Raw genomic sequence first — 16,530 nt, forward strand, 5'->3', positions numbered from 1 at the left:
TTAGATTCGAATAAAATATATTTGCTTCCATTCAAAATATATTTTATCAAATTTATTTTGTTGTCTACGAGCCTTTACATTATATGTCACTCCACTGTACCATTGTCAATGGTGCATTTTACCACTGGAATTGGCAATATAATGCAACAAGTTGTGGGTGGATATAGTTATACGGGCGATCTCCCAAAATACATCTAAAGATTTCCGAGAAAATAAATTGAGATCTTTTCAAGAAAAATAGGTCTAAATTTAACAATGTATCAAAAGATGGAACTTCAAACTTAAAGAGAGAGTGATACTATGTATAAGAAAAGTATTTCTTAGACGATTCTTATTTGGGCTACAGCCACTATTATTAAATTTAGAACGGCTATTCAGGTAACTAGACAGGAAGTGGGGCTGGGTTCCTGGAAATCCCCTGCATGGTAAAAAAAAGAAAAAGGTATCTGTGGTCAATAACATTGGAGCTAGACTGTTTTGACTACATGTCCATGCGCTCGGATCCCTGGCGGCAAGGAGCTCGTGCTTCTAAATATAAGAATGTCTACGACCAAGGTTTTTGAGGCTATACAATCCCCCCCCCCCTAAAAACCAGAGCTACGAAGGTGGCGAACTGTTGACCCGTGGTTGACCACAGTCAGAATGTTTATAAAATGCAAAACTTAAATTTCCATAGTTTATATTGGACGGTTTGAAAGCTAGTCCCCATGGTTTTACCAAGAAGTGATGTATAGTTTATTAGGGAGAAGGTATAAGATACCTGAGTATTCGCGCGCGATGGTCCCAGTCCCCCTTTCAAAATACAAGGGGGGACGTAAAAGGAGGCCGGGCTATTTCGCAGCCTCTCCTCAGTCGGAAAATATGACTGTAATTTTCGTCATTCGCGTCGCGCTGACATGAGTTTTCAAGAACCAATGAGATGCTGGTCGTAATTTAGAGGCGGGGATTAACTCCGGACCTACTATACGTTTGGACTGGATATAAAGCTGGAAATATGGTGAATTTATACCTTCTCCCTAGTAAACTAGATATCATTTCTTGGTTTTACTATATTTAAAGACATCCCATGACTAATCATAGCGGCAGTTAACAGTTAGACAAAACTTGTCTTCATTTAACCTTAAAGATATGATGGGGTTAAAACGGTCCTTAACTTTGAACGTGATGGAATTTCAACCTTGATTCATAATACAGATAAGAGGGCAACAGCCCATGAACGTAGTTAGAAAGTGTCGCATGCATGCACGCTCTGCCTTATCTGGTATTTTAAAATTAATTACGAATGTACATACTGTAAAAAAAAACATTTGTACGCTAACACTTAAAGAAATGTCTACCAAATAGGTTAAAATAAGACCTATAGTTTAAGCAGACGATTAAATACTAAATTTTATTGGTTCCGCAGCATTTAATAGCTTCACACTGAAGCCTAACGTGTAGGGGTAAAAACAATATGAAATACAAATTATTCTATGGAAACTTCGGAGAAAAAAAAATAAATAAGCCTATATTTTTAAAAAAGTTTCATTGTTTTAAGTTTAATGGTTGGAAGAAGGGCGTCGTCTACTACATATTTGATGGACTAAATTAAGTTGAAATTAGGTATTTAATTAATAATGGGGTATCCTTTTAAGGGTAAACGTCGCGGTGCAGACGTTTTGTGGGCTTGTTGTGATGGAAAAATCAGATTGAACGGGGGTCTTAAGACGGTCTAGACGAGAATTTCCGGAACTTTGAGGAATGGCCGGTGCCCCCAATTTATACCAAACCTGATGTCTATTTAGTTGGCGCGTACAAAGCGGGGGTTCAACTTCCCCGGCCGTCTCCCCGCGCAAACCGACAATATAGTTAAGATACGTTATAACTTGGTAGGTTCAAAAGTGGTCCGAGGTTGGTACACGTCGGAGGGACGCTTTTGGGATGAAAAACACGCAGACAGACTAGACCGATTTGTCCCGTCGCCTGCCTATCTGCTACGTACGAGAGAGTCTTCCGATACACGCCAAACTTTGCCGTTTGACTCTCTCGCGTGAGTTTTAAAACTGTTCGCGATTAACTGATGTAAAGGGAAGGTGAATTGTAAAAGAAATCGGTCTTGAACTTTGCTGACAAAATAATAGACTTCTTTCTGACTTAACACCCCAAAATTGGGCATGGTATTTTCCCAAAAATACACCAGTATGTCTCATAAATTTTAGGTATCCCCCTGGGAATAATACAGCCCAATGTTCTCAGCTTTTATACATGTTCTAGCAGGAGTGTATTTCATGGGAGTTAATTACTAACTAGCAATGCCTGAAAGCTCCCTATTTTAGTACACACCTGGGGGTTGAAATTGTTTCCACCTTTTTGAAGTCGAAAGGCGATGAGATAGACCTTTTCGACGACGTACAAAGGGGTTGATACATTGCTACCCGTGCTATAAGTCTCTAAGCCCTCTTATGATACAAAAAGACTACAGCGCAGGCGCAAAAAAGCGAAATGAAAGGCAGTTATATCGAAATTGTCCATTAGAGAGGGAAAAATATTTGAAGGGTATTGGGAGAGGCTTCTGACGTGAACTTCGGTGTGAATTATAAGCTTCTGATTCTAAACTAGGGGACCTTGGGTATATTACCCCGTCTTCACTTTGACATAAGTACACGGATAGGATGTCCAATCACAATTTTCGTAAACTCATCTGATTTCAAATTGAAATATTAAAGAGAACGGAGGCGATATAAATCTATTATCAATTTGAAAAACCACACTGTCAATATGTCAATCAGTTTAATCATGTCAAAGGAGAGAAACGTAGACCAAACTCATCAAAAAATACATAGTACATTTAAATTGAAAGAAATATTTAAATATATAAAAACAAATCGAACATTTTTCTTTAAGGTTTCCGATTAATTTTATTTATTTTTTTATATTTACGGTTCTTTGAATTTTCAATTGAAAAGGCAAAGACCGGCAAGGCTTAAACGCATGGGCGGAAAAGTGTGTTCAAGATTTTGAAAAAATACAAGGGGGGAAATAAATATGTATGAATCTAAAAATAACGTATAATCTTGGATTGAATGAAAAATTAACACACAAATTCGATGATCCCTACTTCATTGATAACTAACTATGAAATAGGGCCTATATCTATTTATTTTTTTATTTTTTATTATGATACGCGTGGTGAATGAAAAACTACGAAAAAAGAAGAGGCATTTTATCGCTGAGGGTTATGACATTTAATTCTAACTTTCTCTGGAAAGATATATTCGATTCTTGGAAATCATCGTTTCGGAACTAACGTTTTTTCAGCATTTTTACCAAAGGGTGTGCGAATATTAGAGGACTTTCAATCTACCACATTTGATTCGAAATAACGATTAATCGAATTTGCGAAATTCTAAAATGAATGATTTCAGAACAAAATATTAACTTATCAATTAAAGTCAAGAAGAAATGATTTGATGTGAAAATGTTTTGAGAAATAGTCGAATAAACAAATGATTTTTGAATCGATTAATTGTTTAAAAGAAGATCAATCAAAGTTTATTTTTTTATCAACCGAAAAGTTGATTATTGATTAACCGAATCGGGTTTCAAAGAAGGATTTGTATTGGAACTACACTAAATCATTATCTGCACACCCCAGATTTTTACCCTTTCCCAAAATTCAATTCGCAATTGTAAAGGACCGGGGAGAAAAAGTGCCCAAAGGAAGAAAACATCTTGAAGCGCAACTTGTATAACCTTGTTTACATCTCGTGAGACTTTGTTTTCTCGGAATTTCTTCTTAAATTATGTCAATTCGGCCTTCGAGATTTGAAATTTAGTATCAAAATAAGCCTTGTTAAACCGTAACTTTCTTTCAAATTATGTTTAACATTATTGCGACAGTTAAAATTAACTTTATTGCGATTCAACTTTCAATATGGGATGTAGTGTGGTTGAATAAAACTATGGTTGGTGACATTGAAGTTTTTAGGACTTATTTCAGGAAATTCTATAAAGAAAATAAAAATATGGCAAGAAAATTCGACAGTATGATAAAATGAACAAGATTGCCAAGAAAATTCAAAAATAATTTTGAATAAGAAATTTGCAATTCATGGTCTATGCCAAGAACCCAAATAAGAAAACCTAAGAACCTACAAACATAGCATTGCGCTGTAGGGCGCGCAGTGCAAAAGCATGAGTTCGTTGAAATTCTCCCAAGTTTTATATTGATTCTTGCCTATACTCATTTACACCCTACCCTAAAGAAAAAATGCATTTCAATTGGGAAAATAAAGTTTCATAATTTCCTGAATCTCAAATTAGCAACTGAAAACCCTTCCCGTCGAAACTGCGTGAACTGTAAACATGTTTTTCAGTCATCAGTTCCGAGTTCCATGCCAAGAAACTATATTTAAATTACCATGAACTCTCAAAATAGAAAAAAAATATTGTCCTAATATTACTTCCTTTTGATTACTTAGACATCACGTCTTGGAATCAAGACACTTTAACCATTAAATACGACTTAAGCTTTAATTTGTTTTCAACTTCTTAAGTTTCAACACTTAAGAATAATATAATTACGGTTTAAAATAACTCTAAAAAAGTCTTCAAGACATAAACAAGCGATTAAAAACACGCTAAATCATAAGTTTATAAGTTCCATAAGTATGACTTCGTAATGCTACTGAGAGATTTACAGCTCGAGATAACTAGTTCGATTGCGACGGAAGCGAGAATTGAAGTCCTACACTCGGTGGTGGTTAATTAATTTTGCAGGACCAAGTTCCATCTAGCTCCTATTTAGTCTGCATTACTAAGCCTTTGACAGCAGCGCCTCATCAGGCAATCATCGCTTTACCTCGAATCTATGACCTACCTCACTCACTTCATGACAAGCTCCAGTTTGTAAGTTACCAGTGACAAACTTATGGAAGGAACATATCTTATAAACTTATGGCTAAACGTAACAAGAACCTGGCGAGACGACGATGACGAAACTTAAAGAACGCGTGGAATTTCATTAATACTTTACCGCGAAAATAATCAGTTCGTAGAAATAGTCTCCCCGTATTTTTTAATTGCCTGCGAATTTACTAATTTAGCCAAAAGGCTAAAACTTGATACAATTTGGTGGGGATCAGACGTTTTTATAATTTTCCCTTTTTTTCTCCCAGACTTCAAAGGTTTATAGTTATACCTCTCCCCTAAACCCGATCGTCGGAAGACATCTTTCAAAAACTGTATTTAGTATATATGATCTTAATTACGTTTTGTTCTAGCCGCGGGATTGTCTAGGGAATTTCATCCTAACCTAAAAATAGACATAATTCCAATTAATCTTGGTTACAACAGTTTCAACGTTATTTGTTGAAATTTAAATTAATCACTTAATATTGCGAAGTTAATTTAGCTACTAAACTCTGTATTATCAACCCATATCCATTGCATTTTTAGAACAGACCTTTTCAACGCAAAGAAAGAGGGTAGACAACCCTCAGTATCGGGACGTGCATTGCCATTCGTCTCTGCTTACCTTCATGATACAAAATGACTACAGCGCAGGCGCTAAAAAGCGAGATGGAAGGCAGCGTTCTACCCCCGTGTCTTCCCCTCTTACTTACATCGAAATCTATAATCTAGGAGGTTGAATGGTCACCAAGTACATAAACCGAGGTCATAACGTCGCGTAATAGGAAGTTAGTCCAAGAAAAAATTAACCTTCAGGACAGGCATATAGGTAACATATTCCTAATGTCGCTAATAAATTCTAGAAATATTTAAGTCTCTCTGTTATTCTTAATTTAGTATAAAGAATGTTTTTGCTTATTTTCCGAAACATAGCAATCGTGTATAAATTAGAGCGTGTATTTTAATTTCGACTCGAAATTAACTACGGATCTTTTGGTCATTCGGTACCAGGTTAAGTTGATAAACTTCATTCACATTTAAATTGACGTTTCAAAGTAACTGGAGAGCGCGACTTGACGAAGTGATATAGCTTTGATGAGATAACCCGCCTTTCGAATTTAAGTATAGGCTGCCAAACGCGGACGAAATAGCGGCCCGCTCGAAAGAACTCCGTTGATTGATTTGGGTAATTAGTTTTGGCAGTCAGTTGACATTATCGTACAGTCTATCTTTGGTATTACAAACACCTCTCTCTCTTCTTGTCTGGCCCATCTTGCCCCGTAAAACCAAATGTATATAGGAATAACGGAAAGTGAACCAGAAGAAGAGTGTAGGCGATGCTTGATACTCATTGTCCCTGAGCAAAAGAAAAAACATTTATTGCGGTTTTTGTGGGCCGGGTTTGAGTACTATCCGCCACGCCTCATAACTCAGACGTCTTTCTAACTGTGATTTCATTGGTTGGTATGCAACCCGAAGCAAGTTGCAACGCGCTGCGAGGTAAAATTTGTCACGCATAATGATTACTCTAGCCTCAGACCACCTAACCATGGACAAGCAAAGCCATGTTTAACCCGCGTTAACAAATGGCAATGCGTAGCACGCGCCCTCAAGCGTCTACCGACCGCAATTTATCGCCGAAGTTTACTATTTTGCTAGGGTTTGATAATAAACTTGCTACACCCACCGCCACAGGGCTAGTGTCCAGCGCTGGTTGCTCTAAGCAAACCTAGCTCCCTATTCAATTGGCTGTCCACGGTTAGGTGGTCTGAGGTCTAGCTCTTCCCACAAAATCCGCCTAGATATGTTAAGAAAATGGCTGGGTACACATTGCTTTACGTTCGTTCTATATGCTTTTGATACAGCTAGTATATATTCCGCAAAATATTAGGCGCGGATTAGGTTTAATGTTCCCCAAATTATATTTTTATCCAGACAGATTCTCAGACGCAGTTATACACGCTGCTGCTGCTGGCTACATTCGGAACTCATTAATTTAAAGTCACTTTTGATTGCGAACTTAAACAACCAGAAAAAAAAATATGTCTCATTCGCGTAACTGTATGTTTACATCTTTTCCAGAATATCTGAAGGACGAAAATTTGGATACAGTGAAATCATTCACGAGAATGAGTTGAGAAAATGTGCTCAGTGGGGTCACTTCCAAGTTTCCCCAACTCTTTAAAGGATTCGAGTTACAATTCTACCCTGGATTTTCTAATAATTTTTTGGGTACCTAATTGCCAAAAATTTATATAATTTTTCACTTTAAATTAAATAGTAGGGTAAAAGTCTAAATATAGAAAATAGCATGGAAGTAGGATTTGAATAAAATGGTTTCCTGCTGAACTTATTTTTAATATTAATGGTTTCAATGTAAATTGGTTGGGGTCTTAGGCATGGATGCGATTGGTCAGATGTCATCACGTGATTAACCAGGAAAGGAATGAGGTTTACTTGTTAGGTGTCGGAAAGGGTGGTAGGGTCAAGACACCACCAGCAGACAAAGGGGTAGTCGGTACCTTTAGGGACGATCGCCAACATGTGTCGTATTCTTTCAAACTTTGTCGCACAGAAACTTGGCTTACAGGAGGTAGTGCGCACCACACTTCCGACTTGTTGAACTTCTTGCTCTGAGCACGATATTTCATTAGGTTTGCAAAAAGATGTTCTGATGATGAAACGTTGCTAGAGAGATCGTATAATAGACCACTATCAGGCAGACCATAACCCTACAATATTTTCCATAAGTATGGGTCGATTGATATTCGCTAAGAGTTCCCTTCATTAATGAAAGGGTTGATGGGAATCTCCTGGCGACATATTTGCCTAACCGTAACCCGAGTAGACCAAGTATAAGGAAAAATCACAGTCTGTTCTGTTCCGGTTTCGAAGGTAACCCTTTAAACGAAGCAAGATAATGGCCGAGTAGCGGACGTCTCGAACTCTCGAATGGACAATACATATACTATAACACATTCCATTAATTCCAAGAGAAAAGCTAACACCACAGGGACCAGCTTCACCAGGGGCGTCTTGGGTTATAGTTCTTTTTATATAATTATTAATAAATTCAATGATTTCGTAATATTTTTGTTTCTATCTCGAAAAATACGTTTAAGGTCAGGAATGAGGTTATATAGGACGCCTGGGTGAGAATAAAATTTCTCTTAAATTTTTAAAAAGGCGCGCAACTTAAAAATAAAAAAGCATAAAAACAGCAACTTAAGTCTGTCTGGAAAATATAAAATTTCCTCAGCCCTAGACGCGTTTTTATGTTTAATAAAAAATTGTTTTGGAGAAAAATTGAAATTTCCACGACACGCAGTCCGTCTGGAACAACTTTTTTTTTGTGGCTGCGGTTTTCTTTCTTTCTAATTTTTTTTCTTAAGGTTTAAGGCTTGAGCCAGAAAAATAAATCATATGAAAACTAGTGTATAAATATTTGTAACGACGGGCCTAAAAAATAGTCGAACCCCTTGCAGACTAACGCGAGACATCGAAAACTGTCTGCAATTTTTTGGCTAACATCGGCACAAAAAAAGCATGCTGAAAAAAATTGTTGTATACCCAAGGTCATTCTTTTGTTACCCATGTTGGTAACTAGTGTAATTTTTTTTGCACAACTAAAGGACACATTTAAATTTGTCACCCATAATCTCGATGACTGATATTTGTCACTTTAGACTGAATCGACAAGCCTTTCAGTCTGTTGTAGATAACGGTTGAATTGCACGAGTCACAAATGACTTTCGACATTTGTGATCTGCTGCATGCTATCCATGGAGGGTTTTCTGTTAGTGACAGACACGGCCATAATGGTGGGTTGCACGCGCGGGAAAAGCTGAAATCCACCAATATGGCTGCCAAAACCGCGTGGTAAGACCTAAGAAGGTGTGACATCCACATACTGTATCAATAGCCCCAAATGAAAGCCCTCTATAGATCCTTGTCTGCCTTAAAAGGGTCAATTAACCGGTCTGAATTTTGACCATTGTACAACTCAGTTAAATCTATACAATTCTGTATTTTTCTGACCCCGTCTTCAACATCGCGTGTTGAACCCCATATTACCAAAAATTGAGTGGAATCATTACTTCTAATACGAGGAGGATTGAAACCATTTACACCAGGAGACCAATCTAGTCAATAATGCAATTTGTCCGCGAAGTACCATGGCCTCCTGGTCTAAATGGTATCAACTCTCCTAGTCCGAAAACCATGTATACTTATTTCATTCTAACCTATATGGCTGTCTGGTCTTTTAGCGCTAAAAAAAACCCACCCAAACAAAGATATAGACTTCTTAAGTCTGCCCCGACAAAACCAAAAGAAACAGGCAATCCGAATTTTCACCCCTGGAGGGCCAAGTAAACCTCTCTCTCTCTGTAAAGTGCTAAATCGTTCCTTATTATCATATGGGAGGCCACTTTTACCAGCCGGTAGAAAAAAAAGACCTTTTTTAATTCTCAGACAGAAGGGGGGGAGGGGGCTAAGTAGGGGGCCGGAAATCACCACCCTGGGGTCAATACCGATTCACCGATCAAATATTTCCCCAAAAAATTCTCATTTACACTGTAATAAAATTCATACCTTAGGGTTCAATTATACCATCTCATTAAAAGATAAAAAGAAAATATGTATATATTATCGCGACATTGTAGCAATATTACTCATGTCAAACTGATTTTCAAAAATTGCCATTAGCCATTTCGTATTCTTATATAATTTGGTTCAAATTAGTAATTTTTCGGAAATATTGGGTGATTTCCAGAAATCCTAAATTTAATTTTAATATACCCCTCATGTGATGACATATTTTGGGACGAGGTGTGTGTGACAGAACGCTCTTCTGTCCAACAATACCAATTACTTGGCCCATACATCAACCACAGAAGGGGGTAATAGAAGGGTGGCACTCTGTATCCTTTTAATACAAATAGTTATGTAACATGATTGCTCACAAGCTTACACCCCATTTTATTTGCTCTCCCGCCCATCAAACTACAGAGATGGGCATCGCACCGTGCTAAGGTAAATTCTATAACTGTTCTGTACTAATTCCTCAGCAATCCCTTGACGTGAGACAAAAACGCACAAACGCATGCGCCCTGGCAAAAGTTAAGCAGCGCTAATAGAGTACTGATGAGGGAACTATTTATCGCGTATGTGATTCGGTTTAGTAATCTTGTGCACCCCAAATGTAAAATGACGTTTAGAAGAATCATACTTTGTGCTTGGTATACTTCTCTCAAAGAGAACTATTATTTACTTCTGATCAAACCCCATACGGTGACTTACCTTCCATCATTTACTTTCCTAATTAATCACGCAATTTAACCCTAATCAAATCCCAATATGGCGGCGAGCTTAGGCACCATTTTACCTAAGTTGTAAGCCTTCAAAAAATAAATATGTATTCTATTCTTTAATATTTATTATCTCTTTTTAATTTATTTTCTTCCAAGTAAAATACATTTAATATCAGTCTTTTAGTATCCCATTTGTTTTTTTTTAGGAAACGATATGCCTTTGTATATTTTAGAGGTCATCAAAAATTTTACACAAGGGGGGGGTCAAAAGTTTGGCAATATCACAAATTTACTTCATATATTTGACTTGGCGTTTGTTCCTTAAAGACAATTATAACAACAACCTGACATTAGGATATAAAAAGGGGCCAATTTAAGTGTTTATACAACATCTAAAGCGTACACTTCAGATTTCGAACCACAAGGCAAATTTCACGAAGTTATTTCAATCGATATCAGTAAGAGTTCTTAAACATTAAAGGGGAGGTTAAGGTTCCCTATCATTTCCCTGAAAATAAGACTAGACTGATTTCAGCGCCATCTATTAAGTTAAAATATTATGAATTCGTTTAATTTTATTAAACCGCCATAAAAGAAATTATTCGTGCTATTAACTCGATATTAGATTATTAAATAAAAGGGGTTGATATTCTTTATTATATTAAATAGTTGTTTGACTAAAGGACCACCACACGGACCACCAAATCCCCCCAACCTCCCCCTTAAAATATTTACAAACCTTTCGGCCTTTCAGCGACGCTGGCGCCATCTAGACTCCGAGACGTGCTATGCTTTTAAAATAATTATTACATACATAACAAAAATAAATATATCGCGTGCAAATAATTAAAATAATTGTCCATTTCTTCAACAATGGCTTAAAATATGCTTTCTTTTTTTTTTTGGTGATAAGATTTGATAGATAAGAATAAGAAAGAAAGAAATAAGTTTAATTGAGAGAGCCGCTATCCATCATGTTCAGATGAGCTTCTTCGGGAAGTGGTTTACGTTTAAATTGTGGCATCGCTACTAAGTATCCCACAAGAGCTCCAAACGCGACAATACAAAGCCCCAAAAAGTTCACCAGCGTTGACGGTGGTTCCCTTTTAGCCCATGTTCCACTCAATCCACTTTTATATAATAATGAAATTACAGAATCAATAAGTTGATTTGATTATAAATTAAGTTATTGATTAAAACAAAAGTGGATGAGAGGGAAAGTATGACAATGGCCATAGAGCCTGTGTTAAAAACCGCGGACATCAAAGTTTCGCCAATAACTATTTAGTTTACTAGTGACTGATGGACTTGCAAACTCGCGACTGAAAGTAGTTCAGACATTTATGCTCCTTGGTTTAACCATAGCACACTCGATCACGCGCATCACGACGCAAGCTGCTCGCGCTATAGCTAAATTACCGAGATTTATTTTAAACGTATCTAGTTTAATGCGCTCTTCTATGGCTTCGATAACCTTACTAAAATCCACATTATACCTTCAAATACCTTTTAAAACATTACCAGCTACTCTGTCCTGACTACAAACACAAATCGAGGAAGTTCTAGCATACACAATAGCAGACGACGGTAACCGCGAATTAACACAAGACCTATTTTAACTTTTTAAGGGAGTGAACAGGCCCAGTATAGCTACGCCAATAAAACGGTCAACTACAGCGAAACTCTGATGACGAGACTTTTGGCCATTTTCATACTTTTCCTCTCATCCACTTTTGATTAAAGTAATTAAAAGTGAAGAAGAAATCCTACATGGTCCATATAAGTTTCTCAGTCATTCCTGTTAAACAGGAAATAATCGCCATTGCGAAGATCAAAATTCCAAAAAAGATATGGAGTGGCAAATATGCGCTTCTTAGCGAACGAGATAATCCCGGAAAGAGGAAAGATACAAACCCAAAGACAAACTTAAATAATAAAGTATTAAATCATTTTTAAAACAATTCTGACGCAAACCCTGATAAACATTTGATATTAAAATATACCTGCATCGAAAACAAAACTACTGTCACTATACCAATCCAACTGTGAAGCGAATACAAATTTGGTATCGGTGGATTAGCGTAATTGTGTGAATCAAAGACAGCTTTTAAAGCCACAATAGCCAAACAGAATGCAGCAGTGTGCAAACCTCCATGAATCAATTTCAATCGGAGTTTAGAGGTGTTTTTCAAGATACGATAAACCAAAATGGCTAAACGATGTATTAGAAGGATTTTGAAATCGCTCGTTCCTTATATGTAATGGTTAAAAACTTCTCTCACCATCTCCGTAAAGAAATACCATCCCCATAACCATGAACAACGGATGATAGTTGAAATTTAGACCCAGACTGGATTGCGCGAAACCTTTCATGTAATTTCCAGTCCAGATCCAAACAAGAACGATGCAAATGACACCCAAGATTTGGGAAATTGTAAATCCAATTACAAAGTGTACTCCTACACTAGCATTTTGAGGTTCTTCAAGATCCATAGTGGTTGCTGGCTGGTTATTAGTAGGATTTGTACCGCCACTTTCGGCTTGAACTGTGGTGGCAGATAACGGACTTTTAATATCTTCTATAATTAATCAGGGGCAGGGCAGGGGGCATTCAACTACAATATGGCTACAGTTCAAAACATTACCAGAAGGACGTTCGGGAGTAACTTTGGCCATGGATTAAAATGTTTAGCACAAAAATTCACGAGCGGATAGAGTGGATAAACGCAAAAGCAAGCACAATAATAATCTACATGGTAAAACAAGTAAAACTTCAAACTCATCCTATTAATTATTCATTATACAACCAAGGCTTAACGAAAAACGCTCAAAAACATGAAAAATTGATAATGTCAAAACTTTTAAACCATTCTAAACTATTATAAAAGAAGTAATATATAAGACTTACATAACTGAAGCGACGCAGTTACATTTCGCTAAGTAAATCGCGAATGTAGTTCGTGAATAATATTTGTGTCAGTTATGCAGACACGGACACGCTAACTACTAACCCTAACTAGGATGAATAACACTTCATGCAACAGGATACGAAAGTTTAACTTGCGCTTGCTTGTGCCTGATTTATACCACTTTTAATTAATTTTATATGGTTATTACATGCAAAATAAGTCAAAAATAACGCTCAGCCAACAAGGAAACTCGGAATAAATTAATAAGCATTGTTAGTTATATATTAATAACGCATTCAAATATCTCCTCCTATGATCAGTATTATCATTATCCTCCTGGTAACACCTGTACTAAGGGGGGTGGGCAGGACCGTGAACATAGAAAATATTACGACAACGTCAACTTAAGCTCAAAGCGGGTAACAAAGGATGGTAGTAAATTAAATTTGACAAAGGAATCGTCTTACTAATTTAATAAAAATTTTAAATTAAAATAATTACCAAATCTCGTTGATGGTATATTTGATGATTTCCCCTCCATTTTTAATTAAAACTTAATAAATCACAAATGAACTAACTAAGTAACGTTCCTAAATTAATGAATTGCTATAAATGCAACGATGTACTGAGCTTTGTACCTGCGCAAACATTAAAATTCTAACCTGTAGTTAATCTAGTTTTATACCTTTCAACACTTACTATGATTCCCCCAATAACTGTCACGTGATAACGCGCATATTCTAGTGTCACGTAATTAACTTCAGTCCCGTGATTCCTTTCTCAAAATATAAAGTTTGATTTTTTATAGGTTTTTTATGTTCATGAATCGTGCTGAAACAGTCACGTACACATAAAAAACTAATCGCAAAATTTAATCAACAAACGGTGATTGATTGGATAAAAATGTACCTAAAATTAGGGTTATGAAGTCTATCATGGAAAGTAATAAAATTTCCATGGTGTTGAACACTTTTCAAGATTCAAAGATCTTTAAACGAATTCATCTCTCAAATTTCAACCAAAACATAATAAAACCCTTTAATTACTTAGTCATGCGCTTCAAAACTAGAATACTATTATCAGCGTGGGAATAAGAATTTTTTTATTCCAAACTGGTCCTCCGGATTCGTTACCCCTTGTGTCTTGAATGATTAAACTAATCCTTTATGACCACTTCCCCTTACCCTATAGATGTATTTAAGTTGAAATTTAAATAGTCCTTGGGCCCAGTGAGGTTCGGGGTTTGTAAAAAAAGTGGTCCAACGAACTTATAAACTGGTTTTGGGCAAGTAGACTTGTCTTATTTCAAAGCCCCCTGACCCGAACATATTATCTAAATTTTATAGCAACATAGGTTCTGTCAAAATTAAAAAAGCCCTACTATGTTCAAGCATAAGTTCATAAGATAATGTTGGCCATAAGTTTGTCACTGGTTACAAACTGGAGCTTATCATGAAGTGATTGAAGTAGGTCATAGATTCAGGGTAAAGCGACGCCTGGTGAGGCGCTGTTAAAGGCTTAGTACAGACTAAATAGGAAGATGGCGTCCATCTTCCTCGCTTGTCGTTCTTGAACTAGCTCTCAGTAAGTCTCTAGGATTACGAAGCATAGGAAGTGTCATACTTATGGAATGGAACATCTTAGAAACTTATGGTTCAATGGTTCAAGGAATACAACTCGTAACCAGTGACTGAACTTGATAATTGGCTCGTTGAGAGATAATGTCTAATTAATTTGTCTCGTGGAACGATTTACTCTTACTCCAATTAATAGACACCGTAAATTACGCGCAATGATAATTCCCTTTTCATTAATAGATAATCGATAGATTATCAATTAAATATAAACAATACCTGGACAGATAAAGTATAAGGAGAATTGCGAAAAAATGCTCCATCACTCTAACCTTTCTTAAAGTGATAACGATAGTTACGAAAATTAGCTAGTTTCATTGTATTCAATTTAACCCAAACCGAAATTCGCGCAACGGAGAGGCAACATAAGTTTATCAGAGCCTAGTAGCAGAGCTGCATGACCATGACGTTGCCTGTTACAAAGTCTGGAGTCGGACGGTCTTAGTTAGTTTTTTGGCCGCCATTTTAAAAGATGTTGTCGTATTCAAACCCAAAAACCCATAAGATCTAATGAATCAATATACTAAATATTAGTTAAATCTTTCGATACGTTATTCCATAAGAAAGTTTATTTTATATTATTTCCCGCCATTTTCCATGATTGCAAAAAGTAGTACAGTACCGACATTTCAGCTTGCTTAGTAGCATAAGTTTATTATAAGATATGTTCCATAAGTATGACACTACCTATACTTCGTAATGCTAGAGACTTACAGCTCGAGCTAGTTAGAGGGAGAACGACAAGCGAGAATTGAAGTCCTACACTCGGTGGTTAATTTTGCAGGACTTTCATCTAGCTCCTATTTAGTCTGCATTACTAAAGCCTTTGACAGCGCCTCACCAGGCGTCGCTTTACCTCGAATCTATGACCTACCTACGTCACTTCATGACAAACTCTCAATATCCAATGACAAGCTTATGGAACATATCTTATGAACTTATGTTAGTAGTAAAGCCAGTGGTTTGAGCTGGGCGTTGATTATCAGTAGTTTAGGACTTTAACTCATACAAACTTATGGTAATACTCATTTTCACCTTTCTTTTATTTTTTGGAAAATTTAAATTCAACGTGAACCAAATGTATAAAAGTAAAGCGGTTTGGACGAGGTGTTGACTATCAGCCAGTCAGAAGTTTCACTTCTTAATTAGCCGTAGGCGGGTGCGGTACAATATCGCTATCAGTTTTCTTATTTTTAAAGAAAGACTAGGTACCAATTCAAAAAAATTCAAACTTGGATTCGAACCAGAACAAACAACTTATATAAGCATGCTGCGTGCAATGAATGTCAAAAGCGGATAAGCATAAGCGGTAGCTTTCCATTCCAATGGATATATTTACCTAATTCTTGAGATCCAAAATTATGGGAAACTAAAGAACCATATGCTAGAATAAGGACTCTAGACTCTAGAGATGCGAAAGCGGGTTTCCTCAACAGAAACACGAGTTATTTGAAATATACAGGGTTTGTTCTCGAAGGAAGGAAGTACAGGGGTCAAGATTATTGATTTTTCTCGACGAACCCCTAGATTACCGAGATTAGTTCGTTTCATAAGGATTCCGCAGTAGAGGTTCATGCATAACCAAGGATGAACTATACTATGTACCCGGGAACGTACTTAAAATCAATTTATGTTCTTTACAATGAAATTAAATCTAAGTATCTTTTTTTTTTAAACAAACCATAATTAAGCCTCAAAATCTTGTAAACAAAATTGGAAAGTAATTTTCGAACATCTAATAAATGATTAACTCGGTAAAAATCCCTATTATCGAAATACAAATAC

At 36.5% G+C, this 16,530-nt stretch overlaps 2 protein-coding genes across 5 annotated transcripts in view; both read right to left on the reverse strand.

Moving 5' to 3' along the window:
• The window catches only part of LOC149702613 (bone morphogenetic protein 8B-like), a 265,732-nt gene that overhangs the window by 20,041 nt on the left and 229,161 nt on the right, over positions 1–16,530 (reverse strand). The window lies entirely within an intron of this gene.
• Positions 11,092–16,233, reverse strand: LOC149702614 (ferric reductase SjCytb561). Of its 4 annotated transcripts, XM_089866485.1 has the most exons (6): positions 13,111–13,238; positions 12,848–12,951; positions 12,485–12,748; positions 12,206–12,414; positions 11,973–12,127; positions 11,092–11,332 (listed from the first exon to the last, which is right to left on the reverse strand). In XM_089866485.1, exons 2-6 carry the CDS (start codon positions 12,876–12,878, stop codon positions 11,152–11,154), a joined length of 840 nt encoding a protein of 279 aa, XP_089722611.1. In that variant the 5' UTR covers positions 12,879–12,951; positions 13,111–13,238; the 3' UTR covers positions 11,092–11,151. The 4 variants fall into 4 exon arrangements, with proteins under 4 accessions (XP_089722611.1, XP_089722612.1, XP_089722610.1 ...); XM_089866486.1 differs by lacking the exons at positions 12,848–12,951; positions 13,111–13,238 and adding an exon at positions 16,085–16,233; XM_089866484.1 differs by lacking the exons at positions 12,848–12,951; positions 13,111–13,238 and adding an exon at positions 13,613–13,633.

Source organism: Phalangium opilio, unplaced genomic scaffold (assembly GCF_054372755.1).
Source record: "Phalangium opilio isolate 3A_F unplaced genomic scaffold, DU_Popi_V2 ptg000017l_1, whole genome shotgun sequence".
Lineage (NCBI taxonomy): Eukaryota > Metazoa > Arthropoda > Arachnida > Opiliones > Phalangiidae > Phalangium > Phalangium opilio.

Coding starts and splice junctions, on each gene's coding strand:
- LOC149702614 (XM_089866485.1), bottom strand. CDS start 12,878: ATGGCCAAAGTTACTCCCGAACGTCCTTCTG. Junction 12,128..12,205: donor TAGTTTTGTTTTCGATGCAG/GTATATTTTAAT, acceptor TTATTATTTAAG/TTTGTCTTTGGGTTTGTATC. Junction 11,333..11,972: donor GAGAAACTTATATGGACCAT/GTAGGATTTCTT, acceptor ATTATATAAAAG/TGGATTGAGTGGAACATGGG.